The sequence below is a fragment of the Corythoichthys intestinalis genome, chromosome 9, assembly GCF_030265065.1.
Source record: "Corythoichthys intestinalis isolate RoL2023-P3 chromosome 9, ASM3026506v1, whole genome shotgun sequence".
Taxonomy (NCBI): Eukaryota; Metazoa; Chordata; class Actinopteri; order Syngnathiformes; family Syngnathidae; genus Corythoichthys; species Corythoichthys intestinalis.
The window spans coordinates 2,000,059-2,017,509 of record NC_080403.1 but is presented as its reverse complement, the minus strand read 5'-3'; the positions used below and the strand labels follow the sequence as shown (position 1 = coordinate 2,017,509).

At 41.4% G+C, this 17,451-nt stretch overlaps 1 protein-coding gene across 3 annotated transcripts in view; it reads right to left on the bottom strand.

Annotated features, from left to right (window-relative positions):
- Positions 1-17,451, bottom strand: part of snapc4 (small nuclear RNA activating complex, polypeptide 4) — a 52,167-nt gene that overhangs the window by 21,511 nt on the left and 13,205 nt on the right. For all 3 annotated transcript variants that reach the window (XM_057846894.1, XM_057846893.1, XM_057846892.1), the window contains exons 5-13: positions 17,364-17,398; positions 10,372-10,488; positions 10,153-10,302; positions 9,989-10,073; positions 9,834-9,915; positions 8,796-8,903; positions 3,758-3,830; positions 3,473-3,637; positions 3,244-3,394 (exon numbers count right to left, since the gene is read on the bottom strand). In XM_057846894.1, coding sequence (XP_057702877.1) covers positions 3,244-3,394; positions 3,473-3,637; positions 3,758-3,830; positions 8,796-8,903; positions 9,834-9,915; positions 9,989-10,073; positions 10,153-10,302; positions 10,372-10,488; positions 17,364-17,398 — 966 coding nt within the window. The remainder of the gene's footprint in view (positions 1-3,243; positions 3,395-3,472; positions 3,638-3,757; positions 3,831-8,795; positions 8,904-9,833; positions 9,916-9,988; positions 10,074-10,152; positions 10,303-10,371; positions 10,489-17,363; positions 17,399-17,451) is intronic.

Here is a 17,451-nt window from a genome sequence, read left to right as displayed (position 1 = left end):
CACCACTGTTGCTTCCTTCTTATCAGTCTGTAACCCGAGGTCCCACAGGATCTTAGGCCTTTCATTTTCCACCACGTTGGGAGAAATTTCTCATTGCAATCTAGGGGTCTCCAGTTCATAATCTGCACAGATGTTTCTGTACACTATACCGGCTACTTGGTTATGCTGTTCCATGTATTCTTTTCCTGCCAGTATCTTACACCCTGCCTGGTGTGGTATATCTTGGCCTCTATTGCTCTGATGCTCAAGGCCTGCTTCTGTGCTGCAATGATCTGCCACTTCAGTTATCTGTCGGCGGTACATCCCACGCAGAGGTTTTTCCTCCCATGCTGGTTTCTCCAACACCTCCTTTTTCAGTTTCCAGTGACCGAGACATACACTAAGACTAGGTTCAGACCTCAGGTCGTAATGCACGAATCTGATTTTTTGGTGTTTTTCCGAATCATGTGAGGCATTAAATTGACGGTCTGAGGGGGACAAGTCGCATAGAAGTGGACCATTTCAAATCCGATCTGGGTCACTTTTGTATCTTGTTTAAATTTGATCTGGGCCACATAATTCCAGAATGTGGCGGTGGTCTGAACTGTCAAGTCTCCCAAATCGGAATTCATGCAGCAATTACGTCAGAAAAGAGCGAGAGAGACGGCGCGCTACGGTAGCGGTGCAGCTGTACCTTAGAGCCTAGCTTGAACTCTGCTATTGCTACGCAGGAGGCAGGCTTGACAACAGTCATAAAAAAAGTAAATTGAAGAAAAGCATAAGCCTCATAATGCTCGGTTTTCTTTCTCTACGCCAGATAAGCAATATTTCAGTATTGCTTACAAGGCCGAGTTGGGGTAAACTGATACACACATAAGACAGTGCGTGCATGCGTTCTATCAATCCATGTGAACTTTGAATATAAGACTAAACAAGGACTATTAATGCCTGTTATTTGTGTCCTCTTTTTAGAAATCAAAATATGATTACCCTGGATAACGTACAGCCAGCAAATGTAGTCATTTGTTTCGATGCTTCTGTGCATGCGGGTCAGTTTGCTCAGCGCATGTTGGACTGCAAATTAGTGCGCATGCGTAATACTTGAATGGGCTCAATGGGCAAAGGCTGTCTGAACAGGCAGGCCAAAAAAACCCAGATATGACAAAAAATCTGAATTGTGCATTAAGACCTGCACTATGAACCTAGCTTAAGTGCTTCATCTCTTGGGGCCATCACTGTGATGTATTCCTGGTGCTTGGATGTTTTGTCTTGGAAAGTGGTCCCGATGCTCACTTCTTGCGTTTCGCGTATAGCCTCTGGATACTGGAATATATAAATATATACATATATATATGTATATACAACCCCTAGCAAAAAGTATGGAATCACCAGCCTCGGACGAGCACTCACTCAGACATTTTAACATGTAGAACAAACTCAGTTAAAAGCTTGAAAAATAATGAATTAGTTCAAAAATACAACTCTTTAGCATTCAGAAACAGTAAAAGAAATGAATAAGAAACATTGTGGTGGTCAGTAAATGTTACTTTTATAGTGCAAGTGCAGGGAAATATATAAGTACTGTATGGAATCACGCCATTCCAGGGGAAAAAAATATGGAATCATGAGAAACAAACAAAGAAATAACAATCAAAACACATCTCTAGTATTTAGTAGCACCACCTCTGGCTTTTATGGCAGCTTGCAGTCTCTGAGGCATGGACTTGATGAGTATTCTTCATCAATTTGGTGCCAACTCTCTTTGATTGCAGTTGCCAGATCATCCTTGCAGGTCGGAGCCTTGCTGTGGACCATTTTTTTCATTTTCTACCACATATTGTCAATAGGGTTGAGATCTGGGCTATTTGCAGGCCATGACATTGACTGGATGGTTCTTTCTCCAAGGAATGCTTTAACAGTTTTAGCTCTGTGGCATGATGTATTGTCATCTTGGAAAATGACAAACATATTTTCAATTGAAGGGATAAGGAAGCTGTCTAAAATTTCAATGTAAACTTGTGCATTTATTGAAGATTTAACCACAGCCATCTGCCCAGTGCAGACTGAGGGAATTTTGATGTTCTCTTCAGGCAGTCATCTTTATAAATCTCACTGGAACAGCACCAAACAAAAGTTCCAGCATCATCACCTTGTCCAATGCAGATTCTTAACTCTTTGTTTGTCATGATTCCATATTTTTTTCCTCAGAATGGAGTGATTCCATATACATTTCCCTGCACTTGCGCTATAAAAGTAACATTTACTGCCCACCACAATGTTTTTTTATTCTTTTAGTGTTTCTGAATGCTAAAGAGTTCTTTTGAACTAATTTATTATTTTTTCAAGCTTTTTATCTGAGTTTGTTCTACATGATAAAATGTCTGAGTGAGTACTCGTCCGAGATTGGTGATTCCATACTTTTGGCTACGGAATGTATACACACAGTAATCCCTCACTATCTCACGGTTCATGTTTGCCCATACCCACAGGCACTCAATCAAGGCACGTGACTGACACATGAGAGCAAAAATGAGCACCATCGCAGCTCTATTATGATCGACCAACGAGACCGCCAATAAGAGTTGCTTTTCCATGAGCTGATTGGCTGCGCACCATCACAGCCTCAACATTAATAATAGACAGACAAGACTGCCAATATAAAACATTTCCAGGTCAATTCCTGTTGATTTTGGGGCATTACATTTTTGGGTCACTTCCTCTTGATTTTGGGGTGTTTAATTTTTGGGTCACTTCCTGTTGATTTTAGGGCATTTCTGGGCTGCTTCCTATTCTTTGGTTTCTTCCTGTCGGTTTGGGGCATTAACAAGTTACTTCCTGTTGATTTTGAGTCACTTCCTGTTGATTTTAGGCCATTCCTGGGCCGTTTCCTGTTCACTGGTTGCTTCCTGTTGGTGAGGGGGTATTATTTTCCCACTACCTTGTTTGGCTGCCATTGACGACGCTAGACGTCCAATCAATTTTGACTGCGGGGGTTGAATGAACGAATGTGACTGCAGACACAAAAGTGAGACAAGTGCAGTTCTGCACGCATTCCATCCCACAAATCTCCAGTTTTATAGTGCCGATGTCAAAATAAAAGAATGTGATTCTCTATGTACAGTATGAATCAGCTACAACATGCCTGTCAGGCAGAACAACGCTGCGGGCTAATCAATGTTTCACACCTCAAACATAGGGCAACTTTGCCTAAGTGTGAGAAAAAGGAGCCCCCTGAGTCGGGTTGTCCCATCAGGCCGTCCTTACTCTGCGTGTAAGGTATGAAGTTCCCGATCCTCATCTTTTCAACCATCTGTATGAACTTGCGGTCTTCGGCGGCAGTCCAGGGCCCACGCTTCAGAGAGGTAGAGATGAACCTCTGAAACGTCTGCAGGCACATGAAGGCGGTGCGACCCGTCTGACGGCACAATGGGGGTAAAAAAAAAAAAAAAGGCATCAGCACCTCGGCCCCTGACGAGACTTCTTATCGACTCACCCCTAGTTCCTGAGCGACGAGTTCCCAGTTGCTCTCCTTGTTTCTCTCGCTTATCTCCTTGAGCCGCTCCACCTCGTCGGCGCTCCAGAGATTCTTGTTGACGGCCGGGTGAAGAAAGTTCTGCCAGAAGAGCCGAAGGTCATCTGCCTCACGCGTGCCTTCGAACTGATGTCAAAGAAAGAACACGAAAAACACAAAGATATAAGACCCCAATGAAATGGATTACGCGGAAGGGACGATGTTAGCTTAGCGCTCGTAGCTCATCTTTCACAGGCGCTCACGTACATCGATCTTGGCGATCTTGTGCCAGTCGTGCTCTTCGTCGCGACCTCCAACCAGCTCATCCTCCTTCTTCACTCTGGACAATCATAACACATTTGAGAGAACTCGAACGAGAAGCTAACGACATGACAAATAGAAAATAGCATCAGACCTGGTTTTAAGGCATTTTTCAACAACATTTTGTCTCCGTTTTTCCAGACTATAAATCGCTCTGGAGTTATAAGCCGAATTAGTTAAAAAAATGCATCAGCCAGAGAAAAAAAAAACAGATAAGTAGCACCAGACTATGGAATTTATGAAGGAAAATGTGCAAATTGATGCCAAATAACTAGAGCTGGGAATCTTTGGGCACCTAACGATTCGATTACGATTACGATTCAGAGGCTCCGATTCGATTATAAAACGATTATTGATGCACCCCCCCTCCTTTTTTTTTCTTTTTTTTTTTTAAATTAAATGTTTTGTACATTAGTTCCAAAATTGTTCAAAAATCCTCTCAGGCTAAACCAAACTACTATTTCAGTATCAAGTTAACATATAGCAGTAAACAAATATACAAAAATAACAGTAAATAAAAAACTCCAGTCCCCATTCTGTAACAGCAGCTTTAAACTACATTCAATTAATTTAATGTTGTGAATCAACTGTTAAAGTTGTTAAAATTGCTCCCGTTAGTCCATAATTTCCCTTTTGTCTACTTTCGACATGTGAAAGTTTTAAAACTATTTTAAAAGATAGATTCAAGTCAATATTTTACCGATTTAGGAGTATTTTAGATAAAAAGTTAATTAGGCTTGCTTGGAAGGTTCGCTACAATAGCCTTGCAGGGAAGTGTACTGCTTTAAGATGGCGGCCGTTTACTAACGGCCGCATCTAGCTTTTTGTAGATGTGCTGCTCACGCTACCGAATCAATGGTGCATCTAGTCCTATATAAATGATATCTACCATTACATTATGTGGATGACGTACTTTATAGCAGCTTTTCAGCAGCAGTCAGGTATGTTGTTGGGTTTTTTATCTCGTGGCATGAGTTGAGCTAGAGCCGTGAGTTGAGCATTGGCATTACCCGAGGGGCTGGGTAATGAGAAGCATGATGTTTAGCTACTCTCGCTGCGTTCTTCCTCGTTGTGCCCCAAAGACCGCGCGGCGTGCTGAGTGTGTTGTACTTCCGCTTTACTTGCCATATTTCAATAATCGGAATTTGGATGTTTGTGAATTGTTCTCGAATCTTCCATGGCCGAATCGCGAATAATCTAAGAATCGGAAATTTTGCACACCTCTACAAATAACTGAAACACAGTCACTAGTATTACTTCAGCAACAATAGAGCAGTTCAAGCCAATTGAATAGTTGAATGGCGTATTATTTTGTTAGCATAATACTGAAGAGCATTCCAGCTATGTTGCACACAATCGCGAATAACAGTGCTGCTGCCAGCGCTAACATATCACTTTTTAGCTTAGCTAGCTCCTAAGTCACTTCAATTTACACACAACGGCCACTTCTTCAGCTGTCTTCAACTTTCGTATCATGCACAGTACAAACACAGCTCACAGACGGTCCTGTCAGCTTAGTTTAGCTGTAGCAGCTTCCCATTCTCTACATAAGCTCCCATTAGTTTCCAGCAAAGCTGCAGCTATCGATTATTTTCATAGTTGATTAATCCATCAAATAGTTAGTTCGAATAATTGAGTAATCGGATTAGGAACTTAATGGGCTGCAGAATTAATTTTAGATGTAGAACAAAGGCTTGTTAAGATTACGCTTTCAAAAGAGAATTAAATGCGAATATAAAATAACATTCATGAGTGCTTCTTCAAACTATGCAGAATTGCATTTTCATTTAAAATAAAGTAAAATACCTGAGCTTGGCCTCAAACAGTATAGAAAAAAATAATAAATGAGGATCTAAGTACAACAAAAGAACAATTGGCTAACTTACATTGCAAAAGTCCACGAGCTTAAATGCTATAAAATGCTATCGTTTTTATTTTTTTACAATGCTCTTAACAAATCGTTCAAACACATATTCCAACAAAAAAATAGCTACATATACCTGTAAACTAAATAACGAATGCATAAAAAACATTAGCTCAAAGGTGCAGCTATATTCAGCCATGTTAAAGGAGTCATGTGTCATTTTCACTGTTGCCACTACAAGGCAGTGTATCCACCCAAATCAATAAAACTAAACGCGGAAACACTTTCAAAACAAACCATTACAACACCACTCTAAACGAATGCTTGAAGATGCAAAATTTGATTCGAAGCATTTTTTGTAATCGATTATTTGAGTTAATCGATTAATCACTGCAGCACTAGTTTCCAGTGACCAAGTTATCATTCAGCTGGCCTCCCATATGTCCTATGTGATTAAATAAAGCCTGTGTGTAAGACACGTTAGCCACGCACCGACAGTGGTCATAATTAATTGAAACCTAGCCCTCCGCAGGGCTAACGTTACGTGAGCGAGTGACAGTAACGTTAATTTTATTTATTATCGCTTAGAAGTCAATCTAAGATGGCGGCTGTTTACCAGCGCCGCTGACTCTTGTCGTTTCACATCTAGTTCAACATACTGTACATGTGATCTCTATGAGACGCATCAGACGCTAACTGCTAGCACCGTAGCATCATGCGGGCTAGTTTTTAAAACGTCGGCGTCATTTGTAGCGGCTGTCGGCTGCAGTAAGTTTTTTTTTTTATTGCTTCTTCCTCTACGCACGTGACATCAGCGTGTTGTCCCGCATTAAAAGTAGTCCGGGCAAAACGTGACGCTTAGAGCTGTCAAAATTAAACGGTTACTCAAGGTGAATAAAATTACTCGGATCATTTTTTAAACTTGAGTTACTCGAGTTGCTAGAGTATTCGTTTCAGCTCTACTGTATCTTCTGTTGAAAGCTTTTCTGAGTCCACTTTTTAGCATTGTTTCTTTTGTGAACGCCTTTGAATGCATCACACAAGAGGGACAGCATGGTCACGTGCTGTCGCCGACTTGTGATTGAAATAAATCTTGAGAAAACGACAAAGAAAGTCTAACATCATTACTTGGGATAACTGTATTGAGTTCATTTTGTCGACACTTAACTAGATTGGTTACATTTTTATTTTATCCCAGACAATAGACCATAAGCTGTCAGTAGTCAGAACATTAAATGAACGTATGACAATGATCACGGACCCGGACGACAGAACACAGGAGGAAAAACCTATACAACATTCACTAGAAAGATGTCGGTATCCACAGAAAAAGGTGCAGGACAGATTAAAAACAAGAACACAACACAGGGGGAAGGAAAAAAAAAAACCAACAACACAGAGATATGGTGACGTTGCCGTATGTAAGAGGAGTGACCAAACGTATCCAAAGAGTCATGAAAAAAATACAATATAAACACGCCGGTCAAACCACATACAACACTCCGCCAGAAAACAAATCTAACTCCATATATGAAATTCCATGCAAATCATGCAATAAATCATACATCCGGGAGACAGGGAGGAGCTTCATAACAAGAAAAAGAGAACACAAGAAAGAGTGTGAGAAGGAGACAACAATAAGACATACAAGTGCAATGAAAGAACAAGCACAACAGGAACATCACAAGTCAGCCGTCACCGATCACTGCAAGAGGTAAAACCACATAATTGACTGGGAAAAGGCCGGAGTCATCCAGGCCATTGAGATCCGCAAGCGGTCATCCAGGCCATTGAGATCCACAAGCGGAACCCGAGGACTATCAACATGGACTAGGGGGCTTACACGCTCTCTACTACCTGGACTAGCATCCTGGAAGAGTGAATGGCCAGCAGAGGCCATGGCTCGCCATCAGCTGATAAAGACACGTCACACCAACACCAGTGACTCTCTAATGAAGGCGGAAGTGTTCACCAAAACATGTCAGGTATTTAAACCAAATATAACTATTGTCTGGGATGAAAGAAAACTTTAACAGTTTCTTTAATTACTGGGAATGTTACAATCGTTGCGCAGGCACCACTTGGAAAATAACAAATAGAAACATCATGTGACGCCACGTATATTTCCTGAAAGCAGAAACCACAACCTGAGGCAACCAGAGGGACTTGTGTGTAACAGTGGCCGAGACAGGTGGAGCCGCTCCAGGCGCTCAGTTTGTGAGTCTCGCTCTCCTCGAAGTGCCGTCAATTTGACAGTCCAAAAAGTCACAAAAGCGAAAGCGATCCTGCCTGTGTGACTCGGGGTACCACGTAGTTCCCTTTCATGGTTTAATTTTCCCCTATACATTTTTTACCTACTCCAGTTCGCTCGGCATCGAGTCAGGAGGGGCCAACCCGCCACCTCTACCTTTTTTTGTGTTGTATTTTCCCTAGGCAACCCAGCTTGTTACATTACCGCCAACTAGTGAATTTAACCGTGAAGGAGTTTGTCAGCGACAAAAACAAACAAACAAACAGAAAAAAACTATCACTGATAGGGTATGTGCGAATAGATGAAAAAAAATACTCATACTGGCTCTTTGGTCACAGTATAAAGCCCTGCACTACCTGCACTAACCTTTTTAGGACCCATGTTGATTTCTCTTCCAAGAAAATCCTCCGTACTAACGTCTTGCGGTAAAACAATGAAATTGTGACACTATCGTAAATAGTCTTATTTTGAGCATGTAGTCATATGTCGAGACAAATGACGAGTCAAATTTTACGTCAGATGTTGAAAGATTTGTATGTTAAGGTACCACTGTACAACATTTCAGAAGATTTAAAATTCTGTATATTAAACATTACTGTATTTAGGTTGTACTTCAGAATAAGTCTCAACCTCATTCAAAGTATGAAAAAAGTGACTTATGGTCCAGAAAATACGGTATTCGTAAAGGTTCAAGTGAAAAACTACACTTATTCTCAACCAAATTGACTTTTTTTCATCTTTTTAGCTGTGCGGATTGGCCTCTATAGTCAATAAGGCTTTGGTTGTTGTTCCATTAGTTTTTAGAAGACATTCTGGAAAGGCTTTAACAGGGAAAGTGATTTGGCTGTCAAGAAAATGCAACATCATACTTGAATCCTTCAATGTCTTTTTCCAGATTTTCCAGGTGCATTTTGAGCTGCTGCTTCTCCTCTTCCGACTTGTCTGACGAAGACAACTTCTGACTCAGGTAGTCCATCCTGACATGGCACGGAAAAAAGGGGCGAGGTCACGTTAAAAGACTGGACCGAAGACGAAAAACAGACATGAACAAGAACATCAGATTACGGAGTGGAGTAATAAAGGGCAAACAAAGAAAGTTAAAAAAAAAAAAAAATGTTGATTATGAGAATAAAGTCATACTACTAGCCTACATACAGTGGGATGAAAAAGTATCTGAACCTCTTGGAATTCCTCCCATGTCTGCATAAAATCACCATCAAATGTGATCTGATTTTTGTCAAAATCCCAGATGTAAAAACAGTGTCTGCTTTAACTAAAACAACCCAAACACTTATAGTTTTTCATATTTTAACGAGGATAGCATGTAAACAATGACAGAAGGGGGGGAAAATAAGTAAGTGAATCCTCTGCCAAAGGAGACTTAAAGAGCAATTGAAACAAATTTTTATCAACAGTTTTTTCATCTATGTGATTTTGATAAAGATCAGATCACATGTGATGGTGATTTTATGCAGAAATGTGAGAAATTCCAAAAGGTTCAGATTCTTTTTCAAACCACTGTATGTGACATAACGAGATTTAAGTCATTATATTACGAGATGAAAGTCGAACTACTACGTAACTTTAGGTACTATTACGAGAAAAAAGTCATAATGTTACGTAACTTTATGTAATTTTACTAAAGTCGTAATACTACAAGAATAAGGACGAAATATTACGACTTCAATCTCTCGATGATTACAATGCATGACTTGTCGTAGTATTACTATTTTCTTTTTTTTCTCATGATATGGCGTTTTTTTTAATCATTGTATTACAACATATGACTTCTCGTAATATTACAACTTTATTCTCGTAGTTCCGTTTTTTTCCCCTTTCTTTCTTTGGCACTTATACGCTGTTGTAGAGAAACATGAACTGTTGAAGACGAAAATGCCGCCTTTCACCTGGAGAGTTTGGGCTGAACGAGCTTCTTCAAACAGTCTGTGTTGACTGAGTGAATCAACAGGGTCTTCTGCCAGCTTTTCCCTGAACACGAATGCACGCACAACATATTAGAAAGGGCAGACGGTGACGGACGCGCTTCCATCGGTGCTCTCACATCGCTTGACCTTCATCTTGCTGCTGTCTAAGCAACCCTTCATCCTCAACATCTTCTCTTTGGTGTCCTGATTGGGCGGTGGGCCCTGGGGGAGGGAAAGTGAGCGGCATTGCCATCGGCAGATTAAAAGACTACGCTGCCGTGCAGCGGGACCGAGACCTTACCAGGCCGCTGACTTTGTCCTTGAAGTACGGCTTCAAAAAGTGACCTAGGAACAAAGAAGCCCGCTTGGGGATCGCTGATGAGGCAGAGGCAGAGGGATCCTCTTTCAGGGGTTCCCTGCCTGACCCGGACAAATGGAACTGGACCTCCCTCTGTGGAGGGTTTGTGAGTGCGCGTTAGAAAGCAAATACATCTGCTACCGAGCGTTTCTAAGACCTGACCTGCTGTCGCTGGTTGTGCGCCAGAAAAGTCTCCAGCTGCTTCAGCTTTTCTTCAAGGATTTGCTGGTACACCAAGTTCATCTGGAGACATGACTCCACTGTCGTGGTCAAACCCAGCTGATGACAAAACACGCGCAGAGAGGTGTTAGCATTTGAGAGTGTGCTTAGCCCTCACTTAGTCTCACACTTGCGCTACGCCGGACACTGTTTTACAGCGCCTTACTTGAAATCCAAGATTCTAAATTAACCCTTTCATGCAGTACCGTAATTTCTGGATTATTAGGCGCACCTGATTATAAGACGCCTTCCATCAAATTTGACAGGAAAACAGCATTTGTTCACAGATAAGCCGCACTGGACGTTTAGCCGCAGCTGTTCTCACCATTTTACTGGATATTTACACCAAAAGATTTTAGCCGGGAACACTTTATTTGACAGCTGCATCATAAGAACATCATAAGACCAATTGAACCACCATAAAGCTTTGAATCAATTGGCTGCAAAGCTTAATTGCTTCAACAACCTTTATTTGGTCAACACTGCTCCCTTGGGAGAGACAGTCAACCTCTGCTGCCACCTGCTGTCAACACTATTGTCATCCAAAGACAGTCAACCTCTGCTGCCACCTGCTGTCAACACAGTTGTTATCCAACATGCCTCCTAGCATGCATTGCAGCACTACAGATGTAAATACCAATCAAAATTCATGTTCTGCGCTAATTATTTCTTCAGTTACTGTTCCAGTTGTTTCATTTACTTCTAGTTATGGTATTTTGGGAACACATTAGACTGTGGCCCTATAAGGTTGTCATAAGACCATCATAATTACGACATGACACTGCCATGAGCATTAATGAATGTTTATGACATGTGTCATTTTGTGCCATCTGGCAAACTATCTCACTTTTCAATGGATGCAACAGGTCCAAGCTGGACATAAATGGAGTTAGTGTCCTAATTTGCCGAATGACACTTAATGACATCTGCCAAAAACATTCTTAAATGTATATGATAGTGGTAGAAATAAATAAGTAAATAAGTAGTAGTCTTATGGCAGTCTTCTAGGGGTGTAACGGTACACAAAAATCTCGGTTCGGTACGTACCTCGGTTTTGAGGTCACGGTTCGGTTAATTTTCGGTACAGTAAGAAAACAAAATGCAAAATATAAATGTGCTAGTTGTTTATTACACACCTTTGTGCTTTCAACAATAGGAACATTTGCCTACACAAACCTAGAATTCTGCTCAAAAAGTAGCATAGGTATTTAAAGATAATCCAACAACAATTTGCCTTTCAGACCCCGCATATTGGTCAGCTTTCTTTCTGAAAGAAAGAAGAAATAAGCAGTCCTGTGCTAAAGAGAGAAGCAATCCCAATGACAAAGATTTGTCATGTATTTTACAAATGAAATGCCTCAATTAATCATTTTTTTTCTTCTTATGAACGGTTTTCAAAAGCTTAATTGGTGGATTTTCTCAAGTTAAAGCGCCACACAGAAATTAATACAGTTGTGGTCAAAAGTTTACATACAGTTGTGAAGAACATAATGTCATGGCTCTCTTGATTTTCCAGTTATTTCTATAACTCTGATTTTTCTCTGATAGAGTGATTGGAACATATACTTCTTTGTCACAAAAAACATTCATGAAGTTTGGTTCTTTTATGACTTTATTATGGGTGAAGAGAAAAAAGTGATCAAATCTGCTGGGTCAAAAATATAAATACAGCAGCGCTAATATTTGGTAACATGTCCCTTGGCCATTTTCACTTCACTTAGGTGCTTTTGCTAGCCATCCACAAGCTTCTGGCAAGCTTCTGGTTGAATCTTTGACCACTCCTCTTGACAGAATTGGTGCAGTTCAGTTAAATTTGATGGCTTTCTGACATGGACTTGTTTCTTCAGCATTGTCCACAAGTTCTCAATGGGGTTTAAGTCAGGACTTTGGGAAGGCCATTCGAAAACCTTAATTCTAGCCTGATTTATCCATTCCATTACAACTTTTGATGTGTGTTTGGGGTCATTGTCCTGTTGGAACACCCAACTGCGCCCAAGACCCAATCTTCGGGTTGATGACGTTAGGTTATCTTGAAGAATTTGTAGGTAATCCTCATTCTTCATTATCCCATTTACTCTCTGTAAAGCACCAGTTCCATTGGCAGCAAACAGCCCCACAGCATAATACTACCACCACCGTGCTTGACGGTAGGCATGGTGTACTCAAGGTTTAAGGCCTCACCTTTTCTCCTCCAAACATATTGCTGGGCATTGTGGCCAAACAGCTCGATTTTTGTTTCGTCTGACCACAGAACTTTCCTCCAGAAGGTCTTATCTTTGTCCATGTGATCAGCAGCAAACTTCAGTCGAGCCTTAAGGTGCCGCTTTTGGAGCAAGTGCTTCCTTCTTGCACGGCAGCCTCTCAGTCCATGGAGATGCAAAACATGCTTGACTGTGGACACTCACACCTGTGTTGCAGCAGCTTCTAATTCTTGGCAGATCTGCTTTTTGTTGATTCTCGGTTGAATCTTCACCCTCCTGACCAATTTTGTCTCAGCAGCAGGTGATAGCTTGCGTTTTCTTCCTGATCGTGGCAGTGACAAAACAGTGCCATGCACTTTATACTTACAAACAATTGTTTGCACTGTTGCTCTTGGGACCCGCAGCTGCTTTGAAATGGCTCCAAGTGACTCTCCTGACTTGTTCAAGTCAATTATTCGCTTTTTCAGATCCATGTATGTATATTTTTGACCCAGCAGATTTGGTCACTTTTTCTGTTAACCCATAATATAGTCATAAAAGAACCAAACTTCATGAATGCTTTTTGTGACAAAGAAGTATCTGTTCCAATCACTCTATCGGAGAAAAATCAGAGTTGTAGAAATAACTTGAAACTCAAGAGAGCCATGACATTATGTTTTTCACAACTGTATGTAAACTTTTGACCACAACTGTAAATTTAATTGTGTAAGCAGGATCTGTGTATTATTCCTATTATTTAATTACAGGTGTTTTAGCTCATTTCAATTTATTTTATTTAAATAATGATAATAATACATTTTATTTAAAGGCGCCTTTCTGGCACTCGAGGTCGCTGTACAATCATTTAAAAATATTAAGAGTGAGAAAATGAAAGTATATAACGTATAAGGACATTTAAAATACTAAAAAAGATATAGGGGCAGTTAAAAAGACCAGAACTAAGTGATTATTGTGTATAGGCTAGTCTAAACAGGTGAGTTTTGAGTTTTGTTTGAAAAAGGGGGAGGGAACTGTGTTCCTGAGGTCGGGTGGGAGTGAATTGCAAAGTCGGTCGCTCGGCTCCCCATGGTGCTAAGGCGAGCGGGGGGAGGACAGACAGTTGTATGGAGGAGGAGGATCTAAGGGCACAGGAGGGAGTAGTAACATGAATGAGATCGGACAGGTATGGAGGGGAGAGGTTATGGATGGCCTTGAATGTGAGGAGGAGAACTTTGAACTGTATTCGAAAGTGGACCGGGAGCCAGTGAAGCTGTTGGAGGACTGGAGTGATGTGGCGGATGGACGGGGTACGGGTTATGATGCGGGCAGCTAAATTCTGGACCATTTGGAGGTTATGGAGAGTTTTACGAGGGAGGCCGAAGAGGAGGGAGTTACAGTAGTCCAGGGGGAAGTGACAAGGCTGTGAACCAGGATTGCAGCAGAATGTGGGGAGAGGGAAGGGCGGAGGTGATTAATGGTGCGTAGTTGAAAGTGGGCAATCCGGGTAATGTTATTGATGTGCGATTGAAAGGAAAGTGTGTTGTCGAGGATTACTCCCAGGCTCTTGACTTGGGGGGAGGGTGAAACAGTGGAGTTGACAATGGTAATGGATATGTTATGGTTTTTCGAGATGGTGAATTTAGAGCCAACGAGGAGCACCTCAGTTTTATTACTGTTAAGTTTTAGGAAATTGTAGGTGAACCAGATTTTTATTTCAGTGACACAGTCAGTCAGAGATGAGGGCGGGAGAGAGGAGGAGGGTTCAGAAGTGAGGTAGAGTTGGGTGTCGTCAGCATAGCAGTGAAAATGGATGTTAAATTTACGAAAAATATTGCTAAGGGGAAGTAGGTATATGATGAAGAGTAGGGGCCCCAGGACAGAGCACTGAGGCACACCGGAGGTAACAGGGGAAGGTGTGGATTTAAATGACTTTAGTTGAATATATTGGCTGTGCTCAGAAAGATAGGAAGAAAACCAGTTCAATGGGGTGCAGGTGATGCCAATAGTGGAAAGCCGGTGGAGGAGTGTGGTGTGACTAGTTATATCAAAGGCTGCAGATAGGTCTAGGAGGATAAGGAAGGAGAGCTGCCCAGAATCAGCTGCCATAAGGAGGTCGTTGGTTATTTTAACGAGTGCTGTTTCAGTGCTGTGTAATGGGCGGAAACCAGATTGAAACTGTTCATAAAGGTTATTCTGGGATAAGTGAGAGTGGAGTTGGGAGGCGACTGTTCTTTCGAGGATTTTGGAGATGAAAGGGAGGTTGGATATGGGGCGGAAGTTATTGAAGTCGGAGTGGTCGGCACCAGGTTTCTTGAGGATTGGCGTGACGACTGCAGTGGAATAGTAAAGGGTTTTGGTCTTGATAATTGAAGCCTTGTAGGCTGATACAGGTATGTGTTTTTTGTACATTTCTTTATGAATAGTGAGACCTGTTTTCCGGGAGAGGCGTTCCAGCCGACAACCGTTAGCCTTCATGTGACGTAGAGTGGGAGTGAACCAAGGGGCAGAGATAGTGAAGCGGACGGATCGGGTTTTCAATGGAGCGAGGGCATTGAGAATGTTGGCAAGTCCTTTATTGTAATGGGAAGCCAGATCTTCGGGGTTGGCTAGATTATGGAATTCCGGAAGACAGGAGGAGTGGATATTGGAGATGAGGGTGGCTGGGGTGATATTCCTCAAATTCCAGAATGTGATAAGGCGCGTTTTTTGGGGGGATGGATAGAGTGAGACTGACTGTGAATGATATGAGAAAATGGTCAGTAATTGGGAGTTGATTGGCTGTGAGGTTCAAGGGGGGGTGACACCTGAGCAGCAGATTAAGTCCAGGATGTGTCCTTTTGAGTGTGTGGGGAAGGAGATATATTGCTCACAGCCAAAACTTTCTGAACAGGAATTAAATTTCTTGGTGAGAGGCAGGTTGATATTGTCCAAGTGGATATTAAAATCGCCCATTATTATTATATTTGGTGAAAGAGATATTAAATGGGAGAGAAAAGAAGCAAAGTAATTTAAAAATTCACTGTTCTGTTTAGGAGGGCGGTAAATAGTGGTGATAATGGTGGGAGTGGGAACAGGGAGCTCAGACACGGTGCACTCAAACAAGCTTGGAGTTTTTACATTGACTGGCGAGACTTTCCAGCTCTCACGGTGAATTACCGCGAGACCTCCCCCTGGCCAGCGCCACGAGGTTGTGAGATGTAAACAAACCCTGGGGGCGTGGATTCGTTTAACTTAGTGAAGTCGCTGGGCTGTTGCCAGGTTTCAGTTAAACAGAAGAAGTCTAATTTGTTGTCAGTGATGATATCCTGAATGAGTTGTCCCTTGTTGGTTAATGAGCGGATGTTAAGAAGAGCGAAACTGACAGTGACAGTGGAGCTTTTAGAGTTGACGTGAGTGTTAGCGGACCGGGCTAGGTGAGCTAACACGCTGTGGTTGACGGTCCTGCTGGAGAGGTGCGGTATGCGACGGAATTTTGACCAAATTGAGGGTATCGCTGAGAAGCGCGAGGGGGTAGGAAAGAGTAACAAGGACGATGAGGCAAGCGAGGGAGGGGGCGACACGGGCTGGGGTTGGCAGAGTGACAAATGGGCTATTATTAACCCTTTAAGGTCTGGGCCTATTTTGTCTGATTTTGCATGCCTTTGAAGTTGCCTTTATATTTCAAAGAAAGAACTGTTTACGACGGCCTGGGTAGGTCCCTTTTTTTGTGACACCTTGAACTTCATGTCCAAACTGTTGTTTCCTTCACTGACCCATTATAAATCATCATTTTGGGCCCAAAAAGACCAAAAATTCCAAAATTGTTTTGTCAAAATTTTTAATATTGATGTCCAATTGACAACCAAACATGCGTAACGAACCGTTTTCAAAGCACATTTTATTATTATATACACAAACACGCACTTATATTGCATCAAAATTAACTTTGTCTTGCAATATCAAAAGAAACTTTAAAAAGAAACTTTTTCAGCATAAAAAAAAAAAAAAAAAGTGAGTTGGCTTACCTCTGCTCGGCGATGGCGTCACACTCCTCCCTCTCGTTCGGTGGAACCTCGCACGGCAGTTATATTTATTAAAAAAAAACGCATTTTGTGCTTCCACTGTGACTTTGAAAGGGTTCGTTTGATTTGTGTTTTTTTCATGGAGCTTCCGTTTTGAAAAAGGACAAGAAATGATGGAAATATAGACATAAACAAATGATCCATGCAGCGTTTTAATGTTTTTTAGAGAGGACAATAAAACTATAAAACTTAAATGACAATATCTCACGTTTTAGTTGGTCGATTGACTTTAAATAATAAGAGTAAACCGCAACTTCCGCACTTTAAAACTAGACCAACCAATGGCATGTGGGTGACGTAATTAAAACGTGAGGGCGCTTCAAAGACGACGTGCGCTGAGGACGCGCCGGCGCGTCCTTCGACTCTCAAGGGTTAATTTTATTATGTGTTTATAAAATTTCAACACATAAATTTGTTTATATTTTACAAATGTGATGTAGTATTAATTTATGTTGTATATTTTATGTTGTATAACTTTAGTTCCTATGTGAATATTAGATCCTACTTGTTTTGTTGTGGTAGGAGTGTTTTGTATTGAACAAGGGGCCGTGTTGGTTATTAATATAGCAGAGAAGACACAAATTAACAACCCCATCTTTTTTTTTTTTTATCCGATTCAGATACTCCTACATTCATCCAGACACTATCTCAAGCAACCCCCTGACCCAGATAAATGGACATTTATCACACTGACCTCACTTTCTCCGCTGCTGTCACTGCTGTCATCATCTAAAGAGCACAAATGGAAAGGTGAGCTCAGTGACGATCGTGTGAAGAAAGCA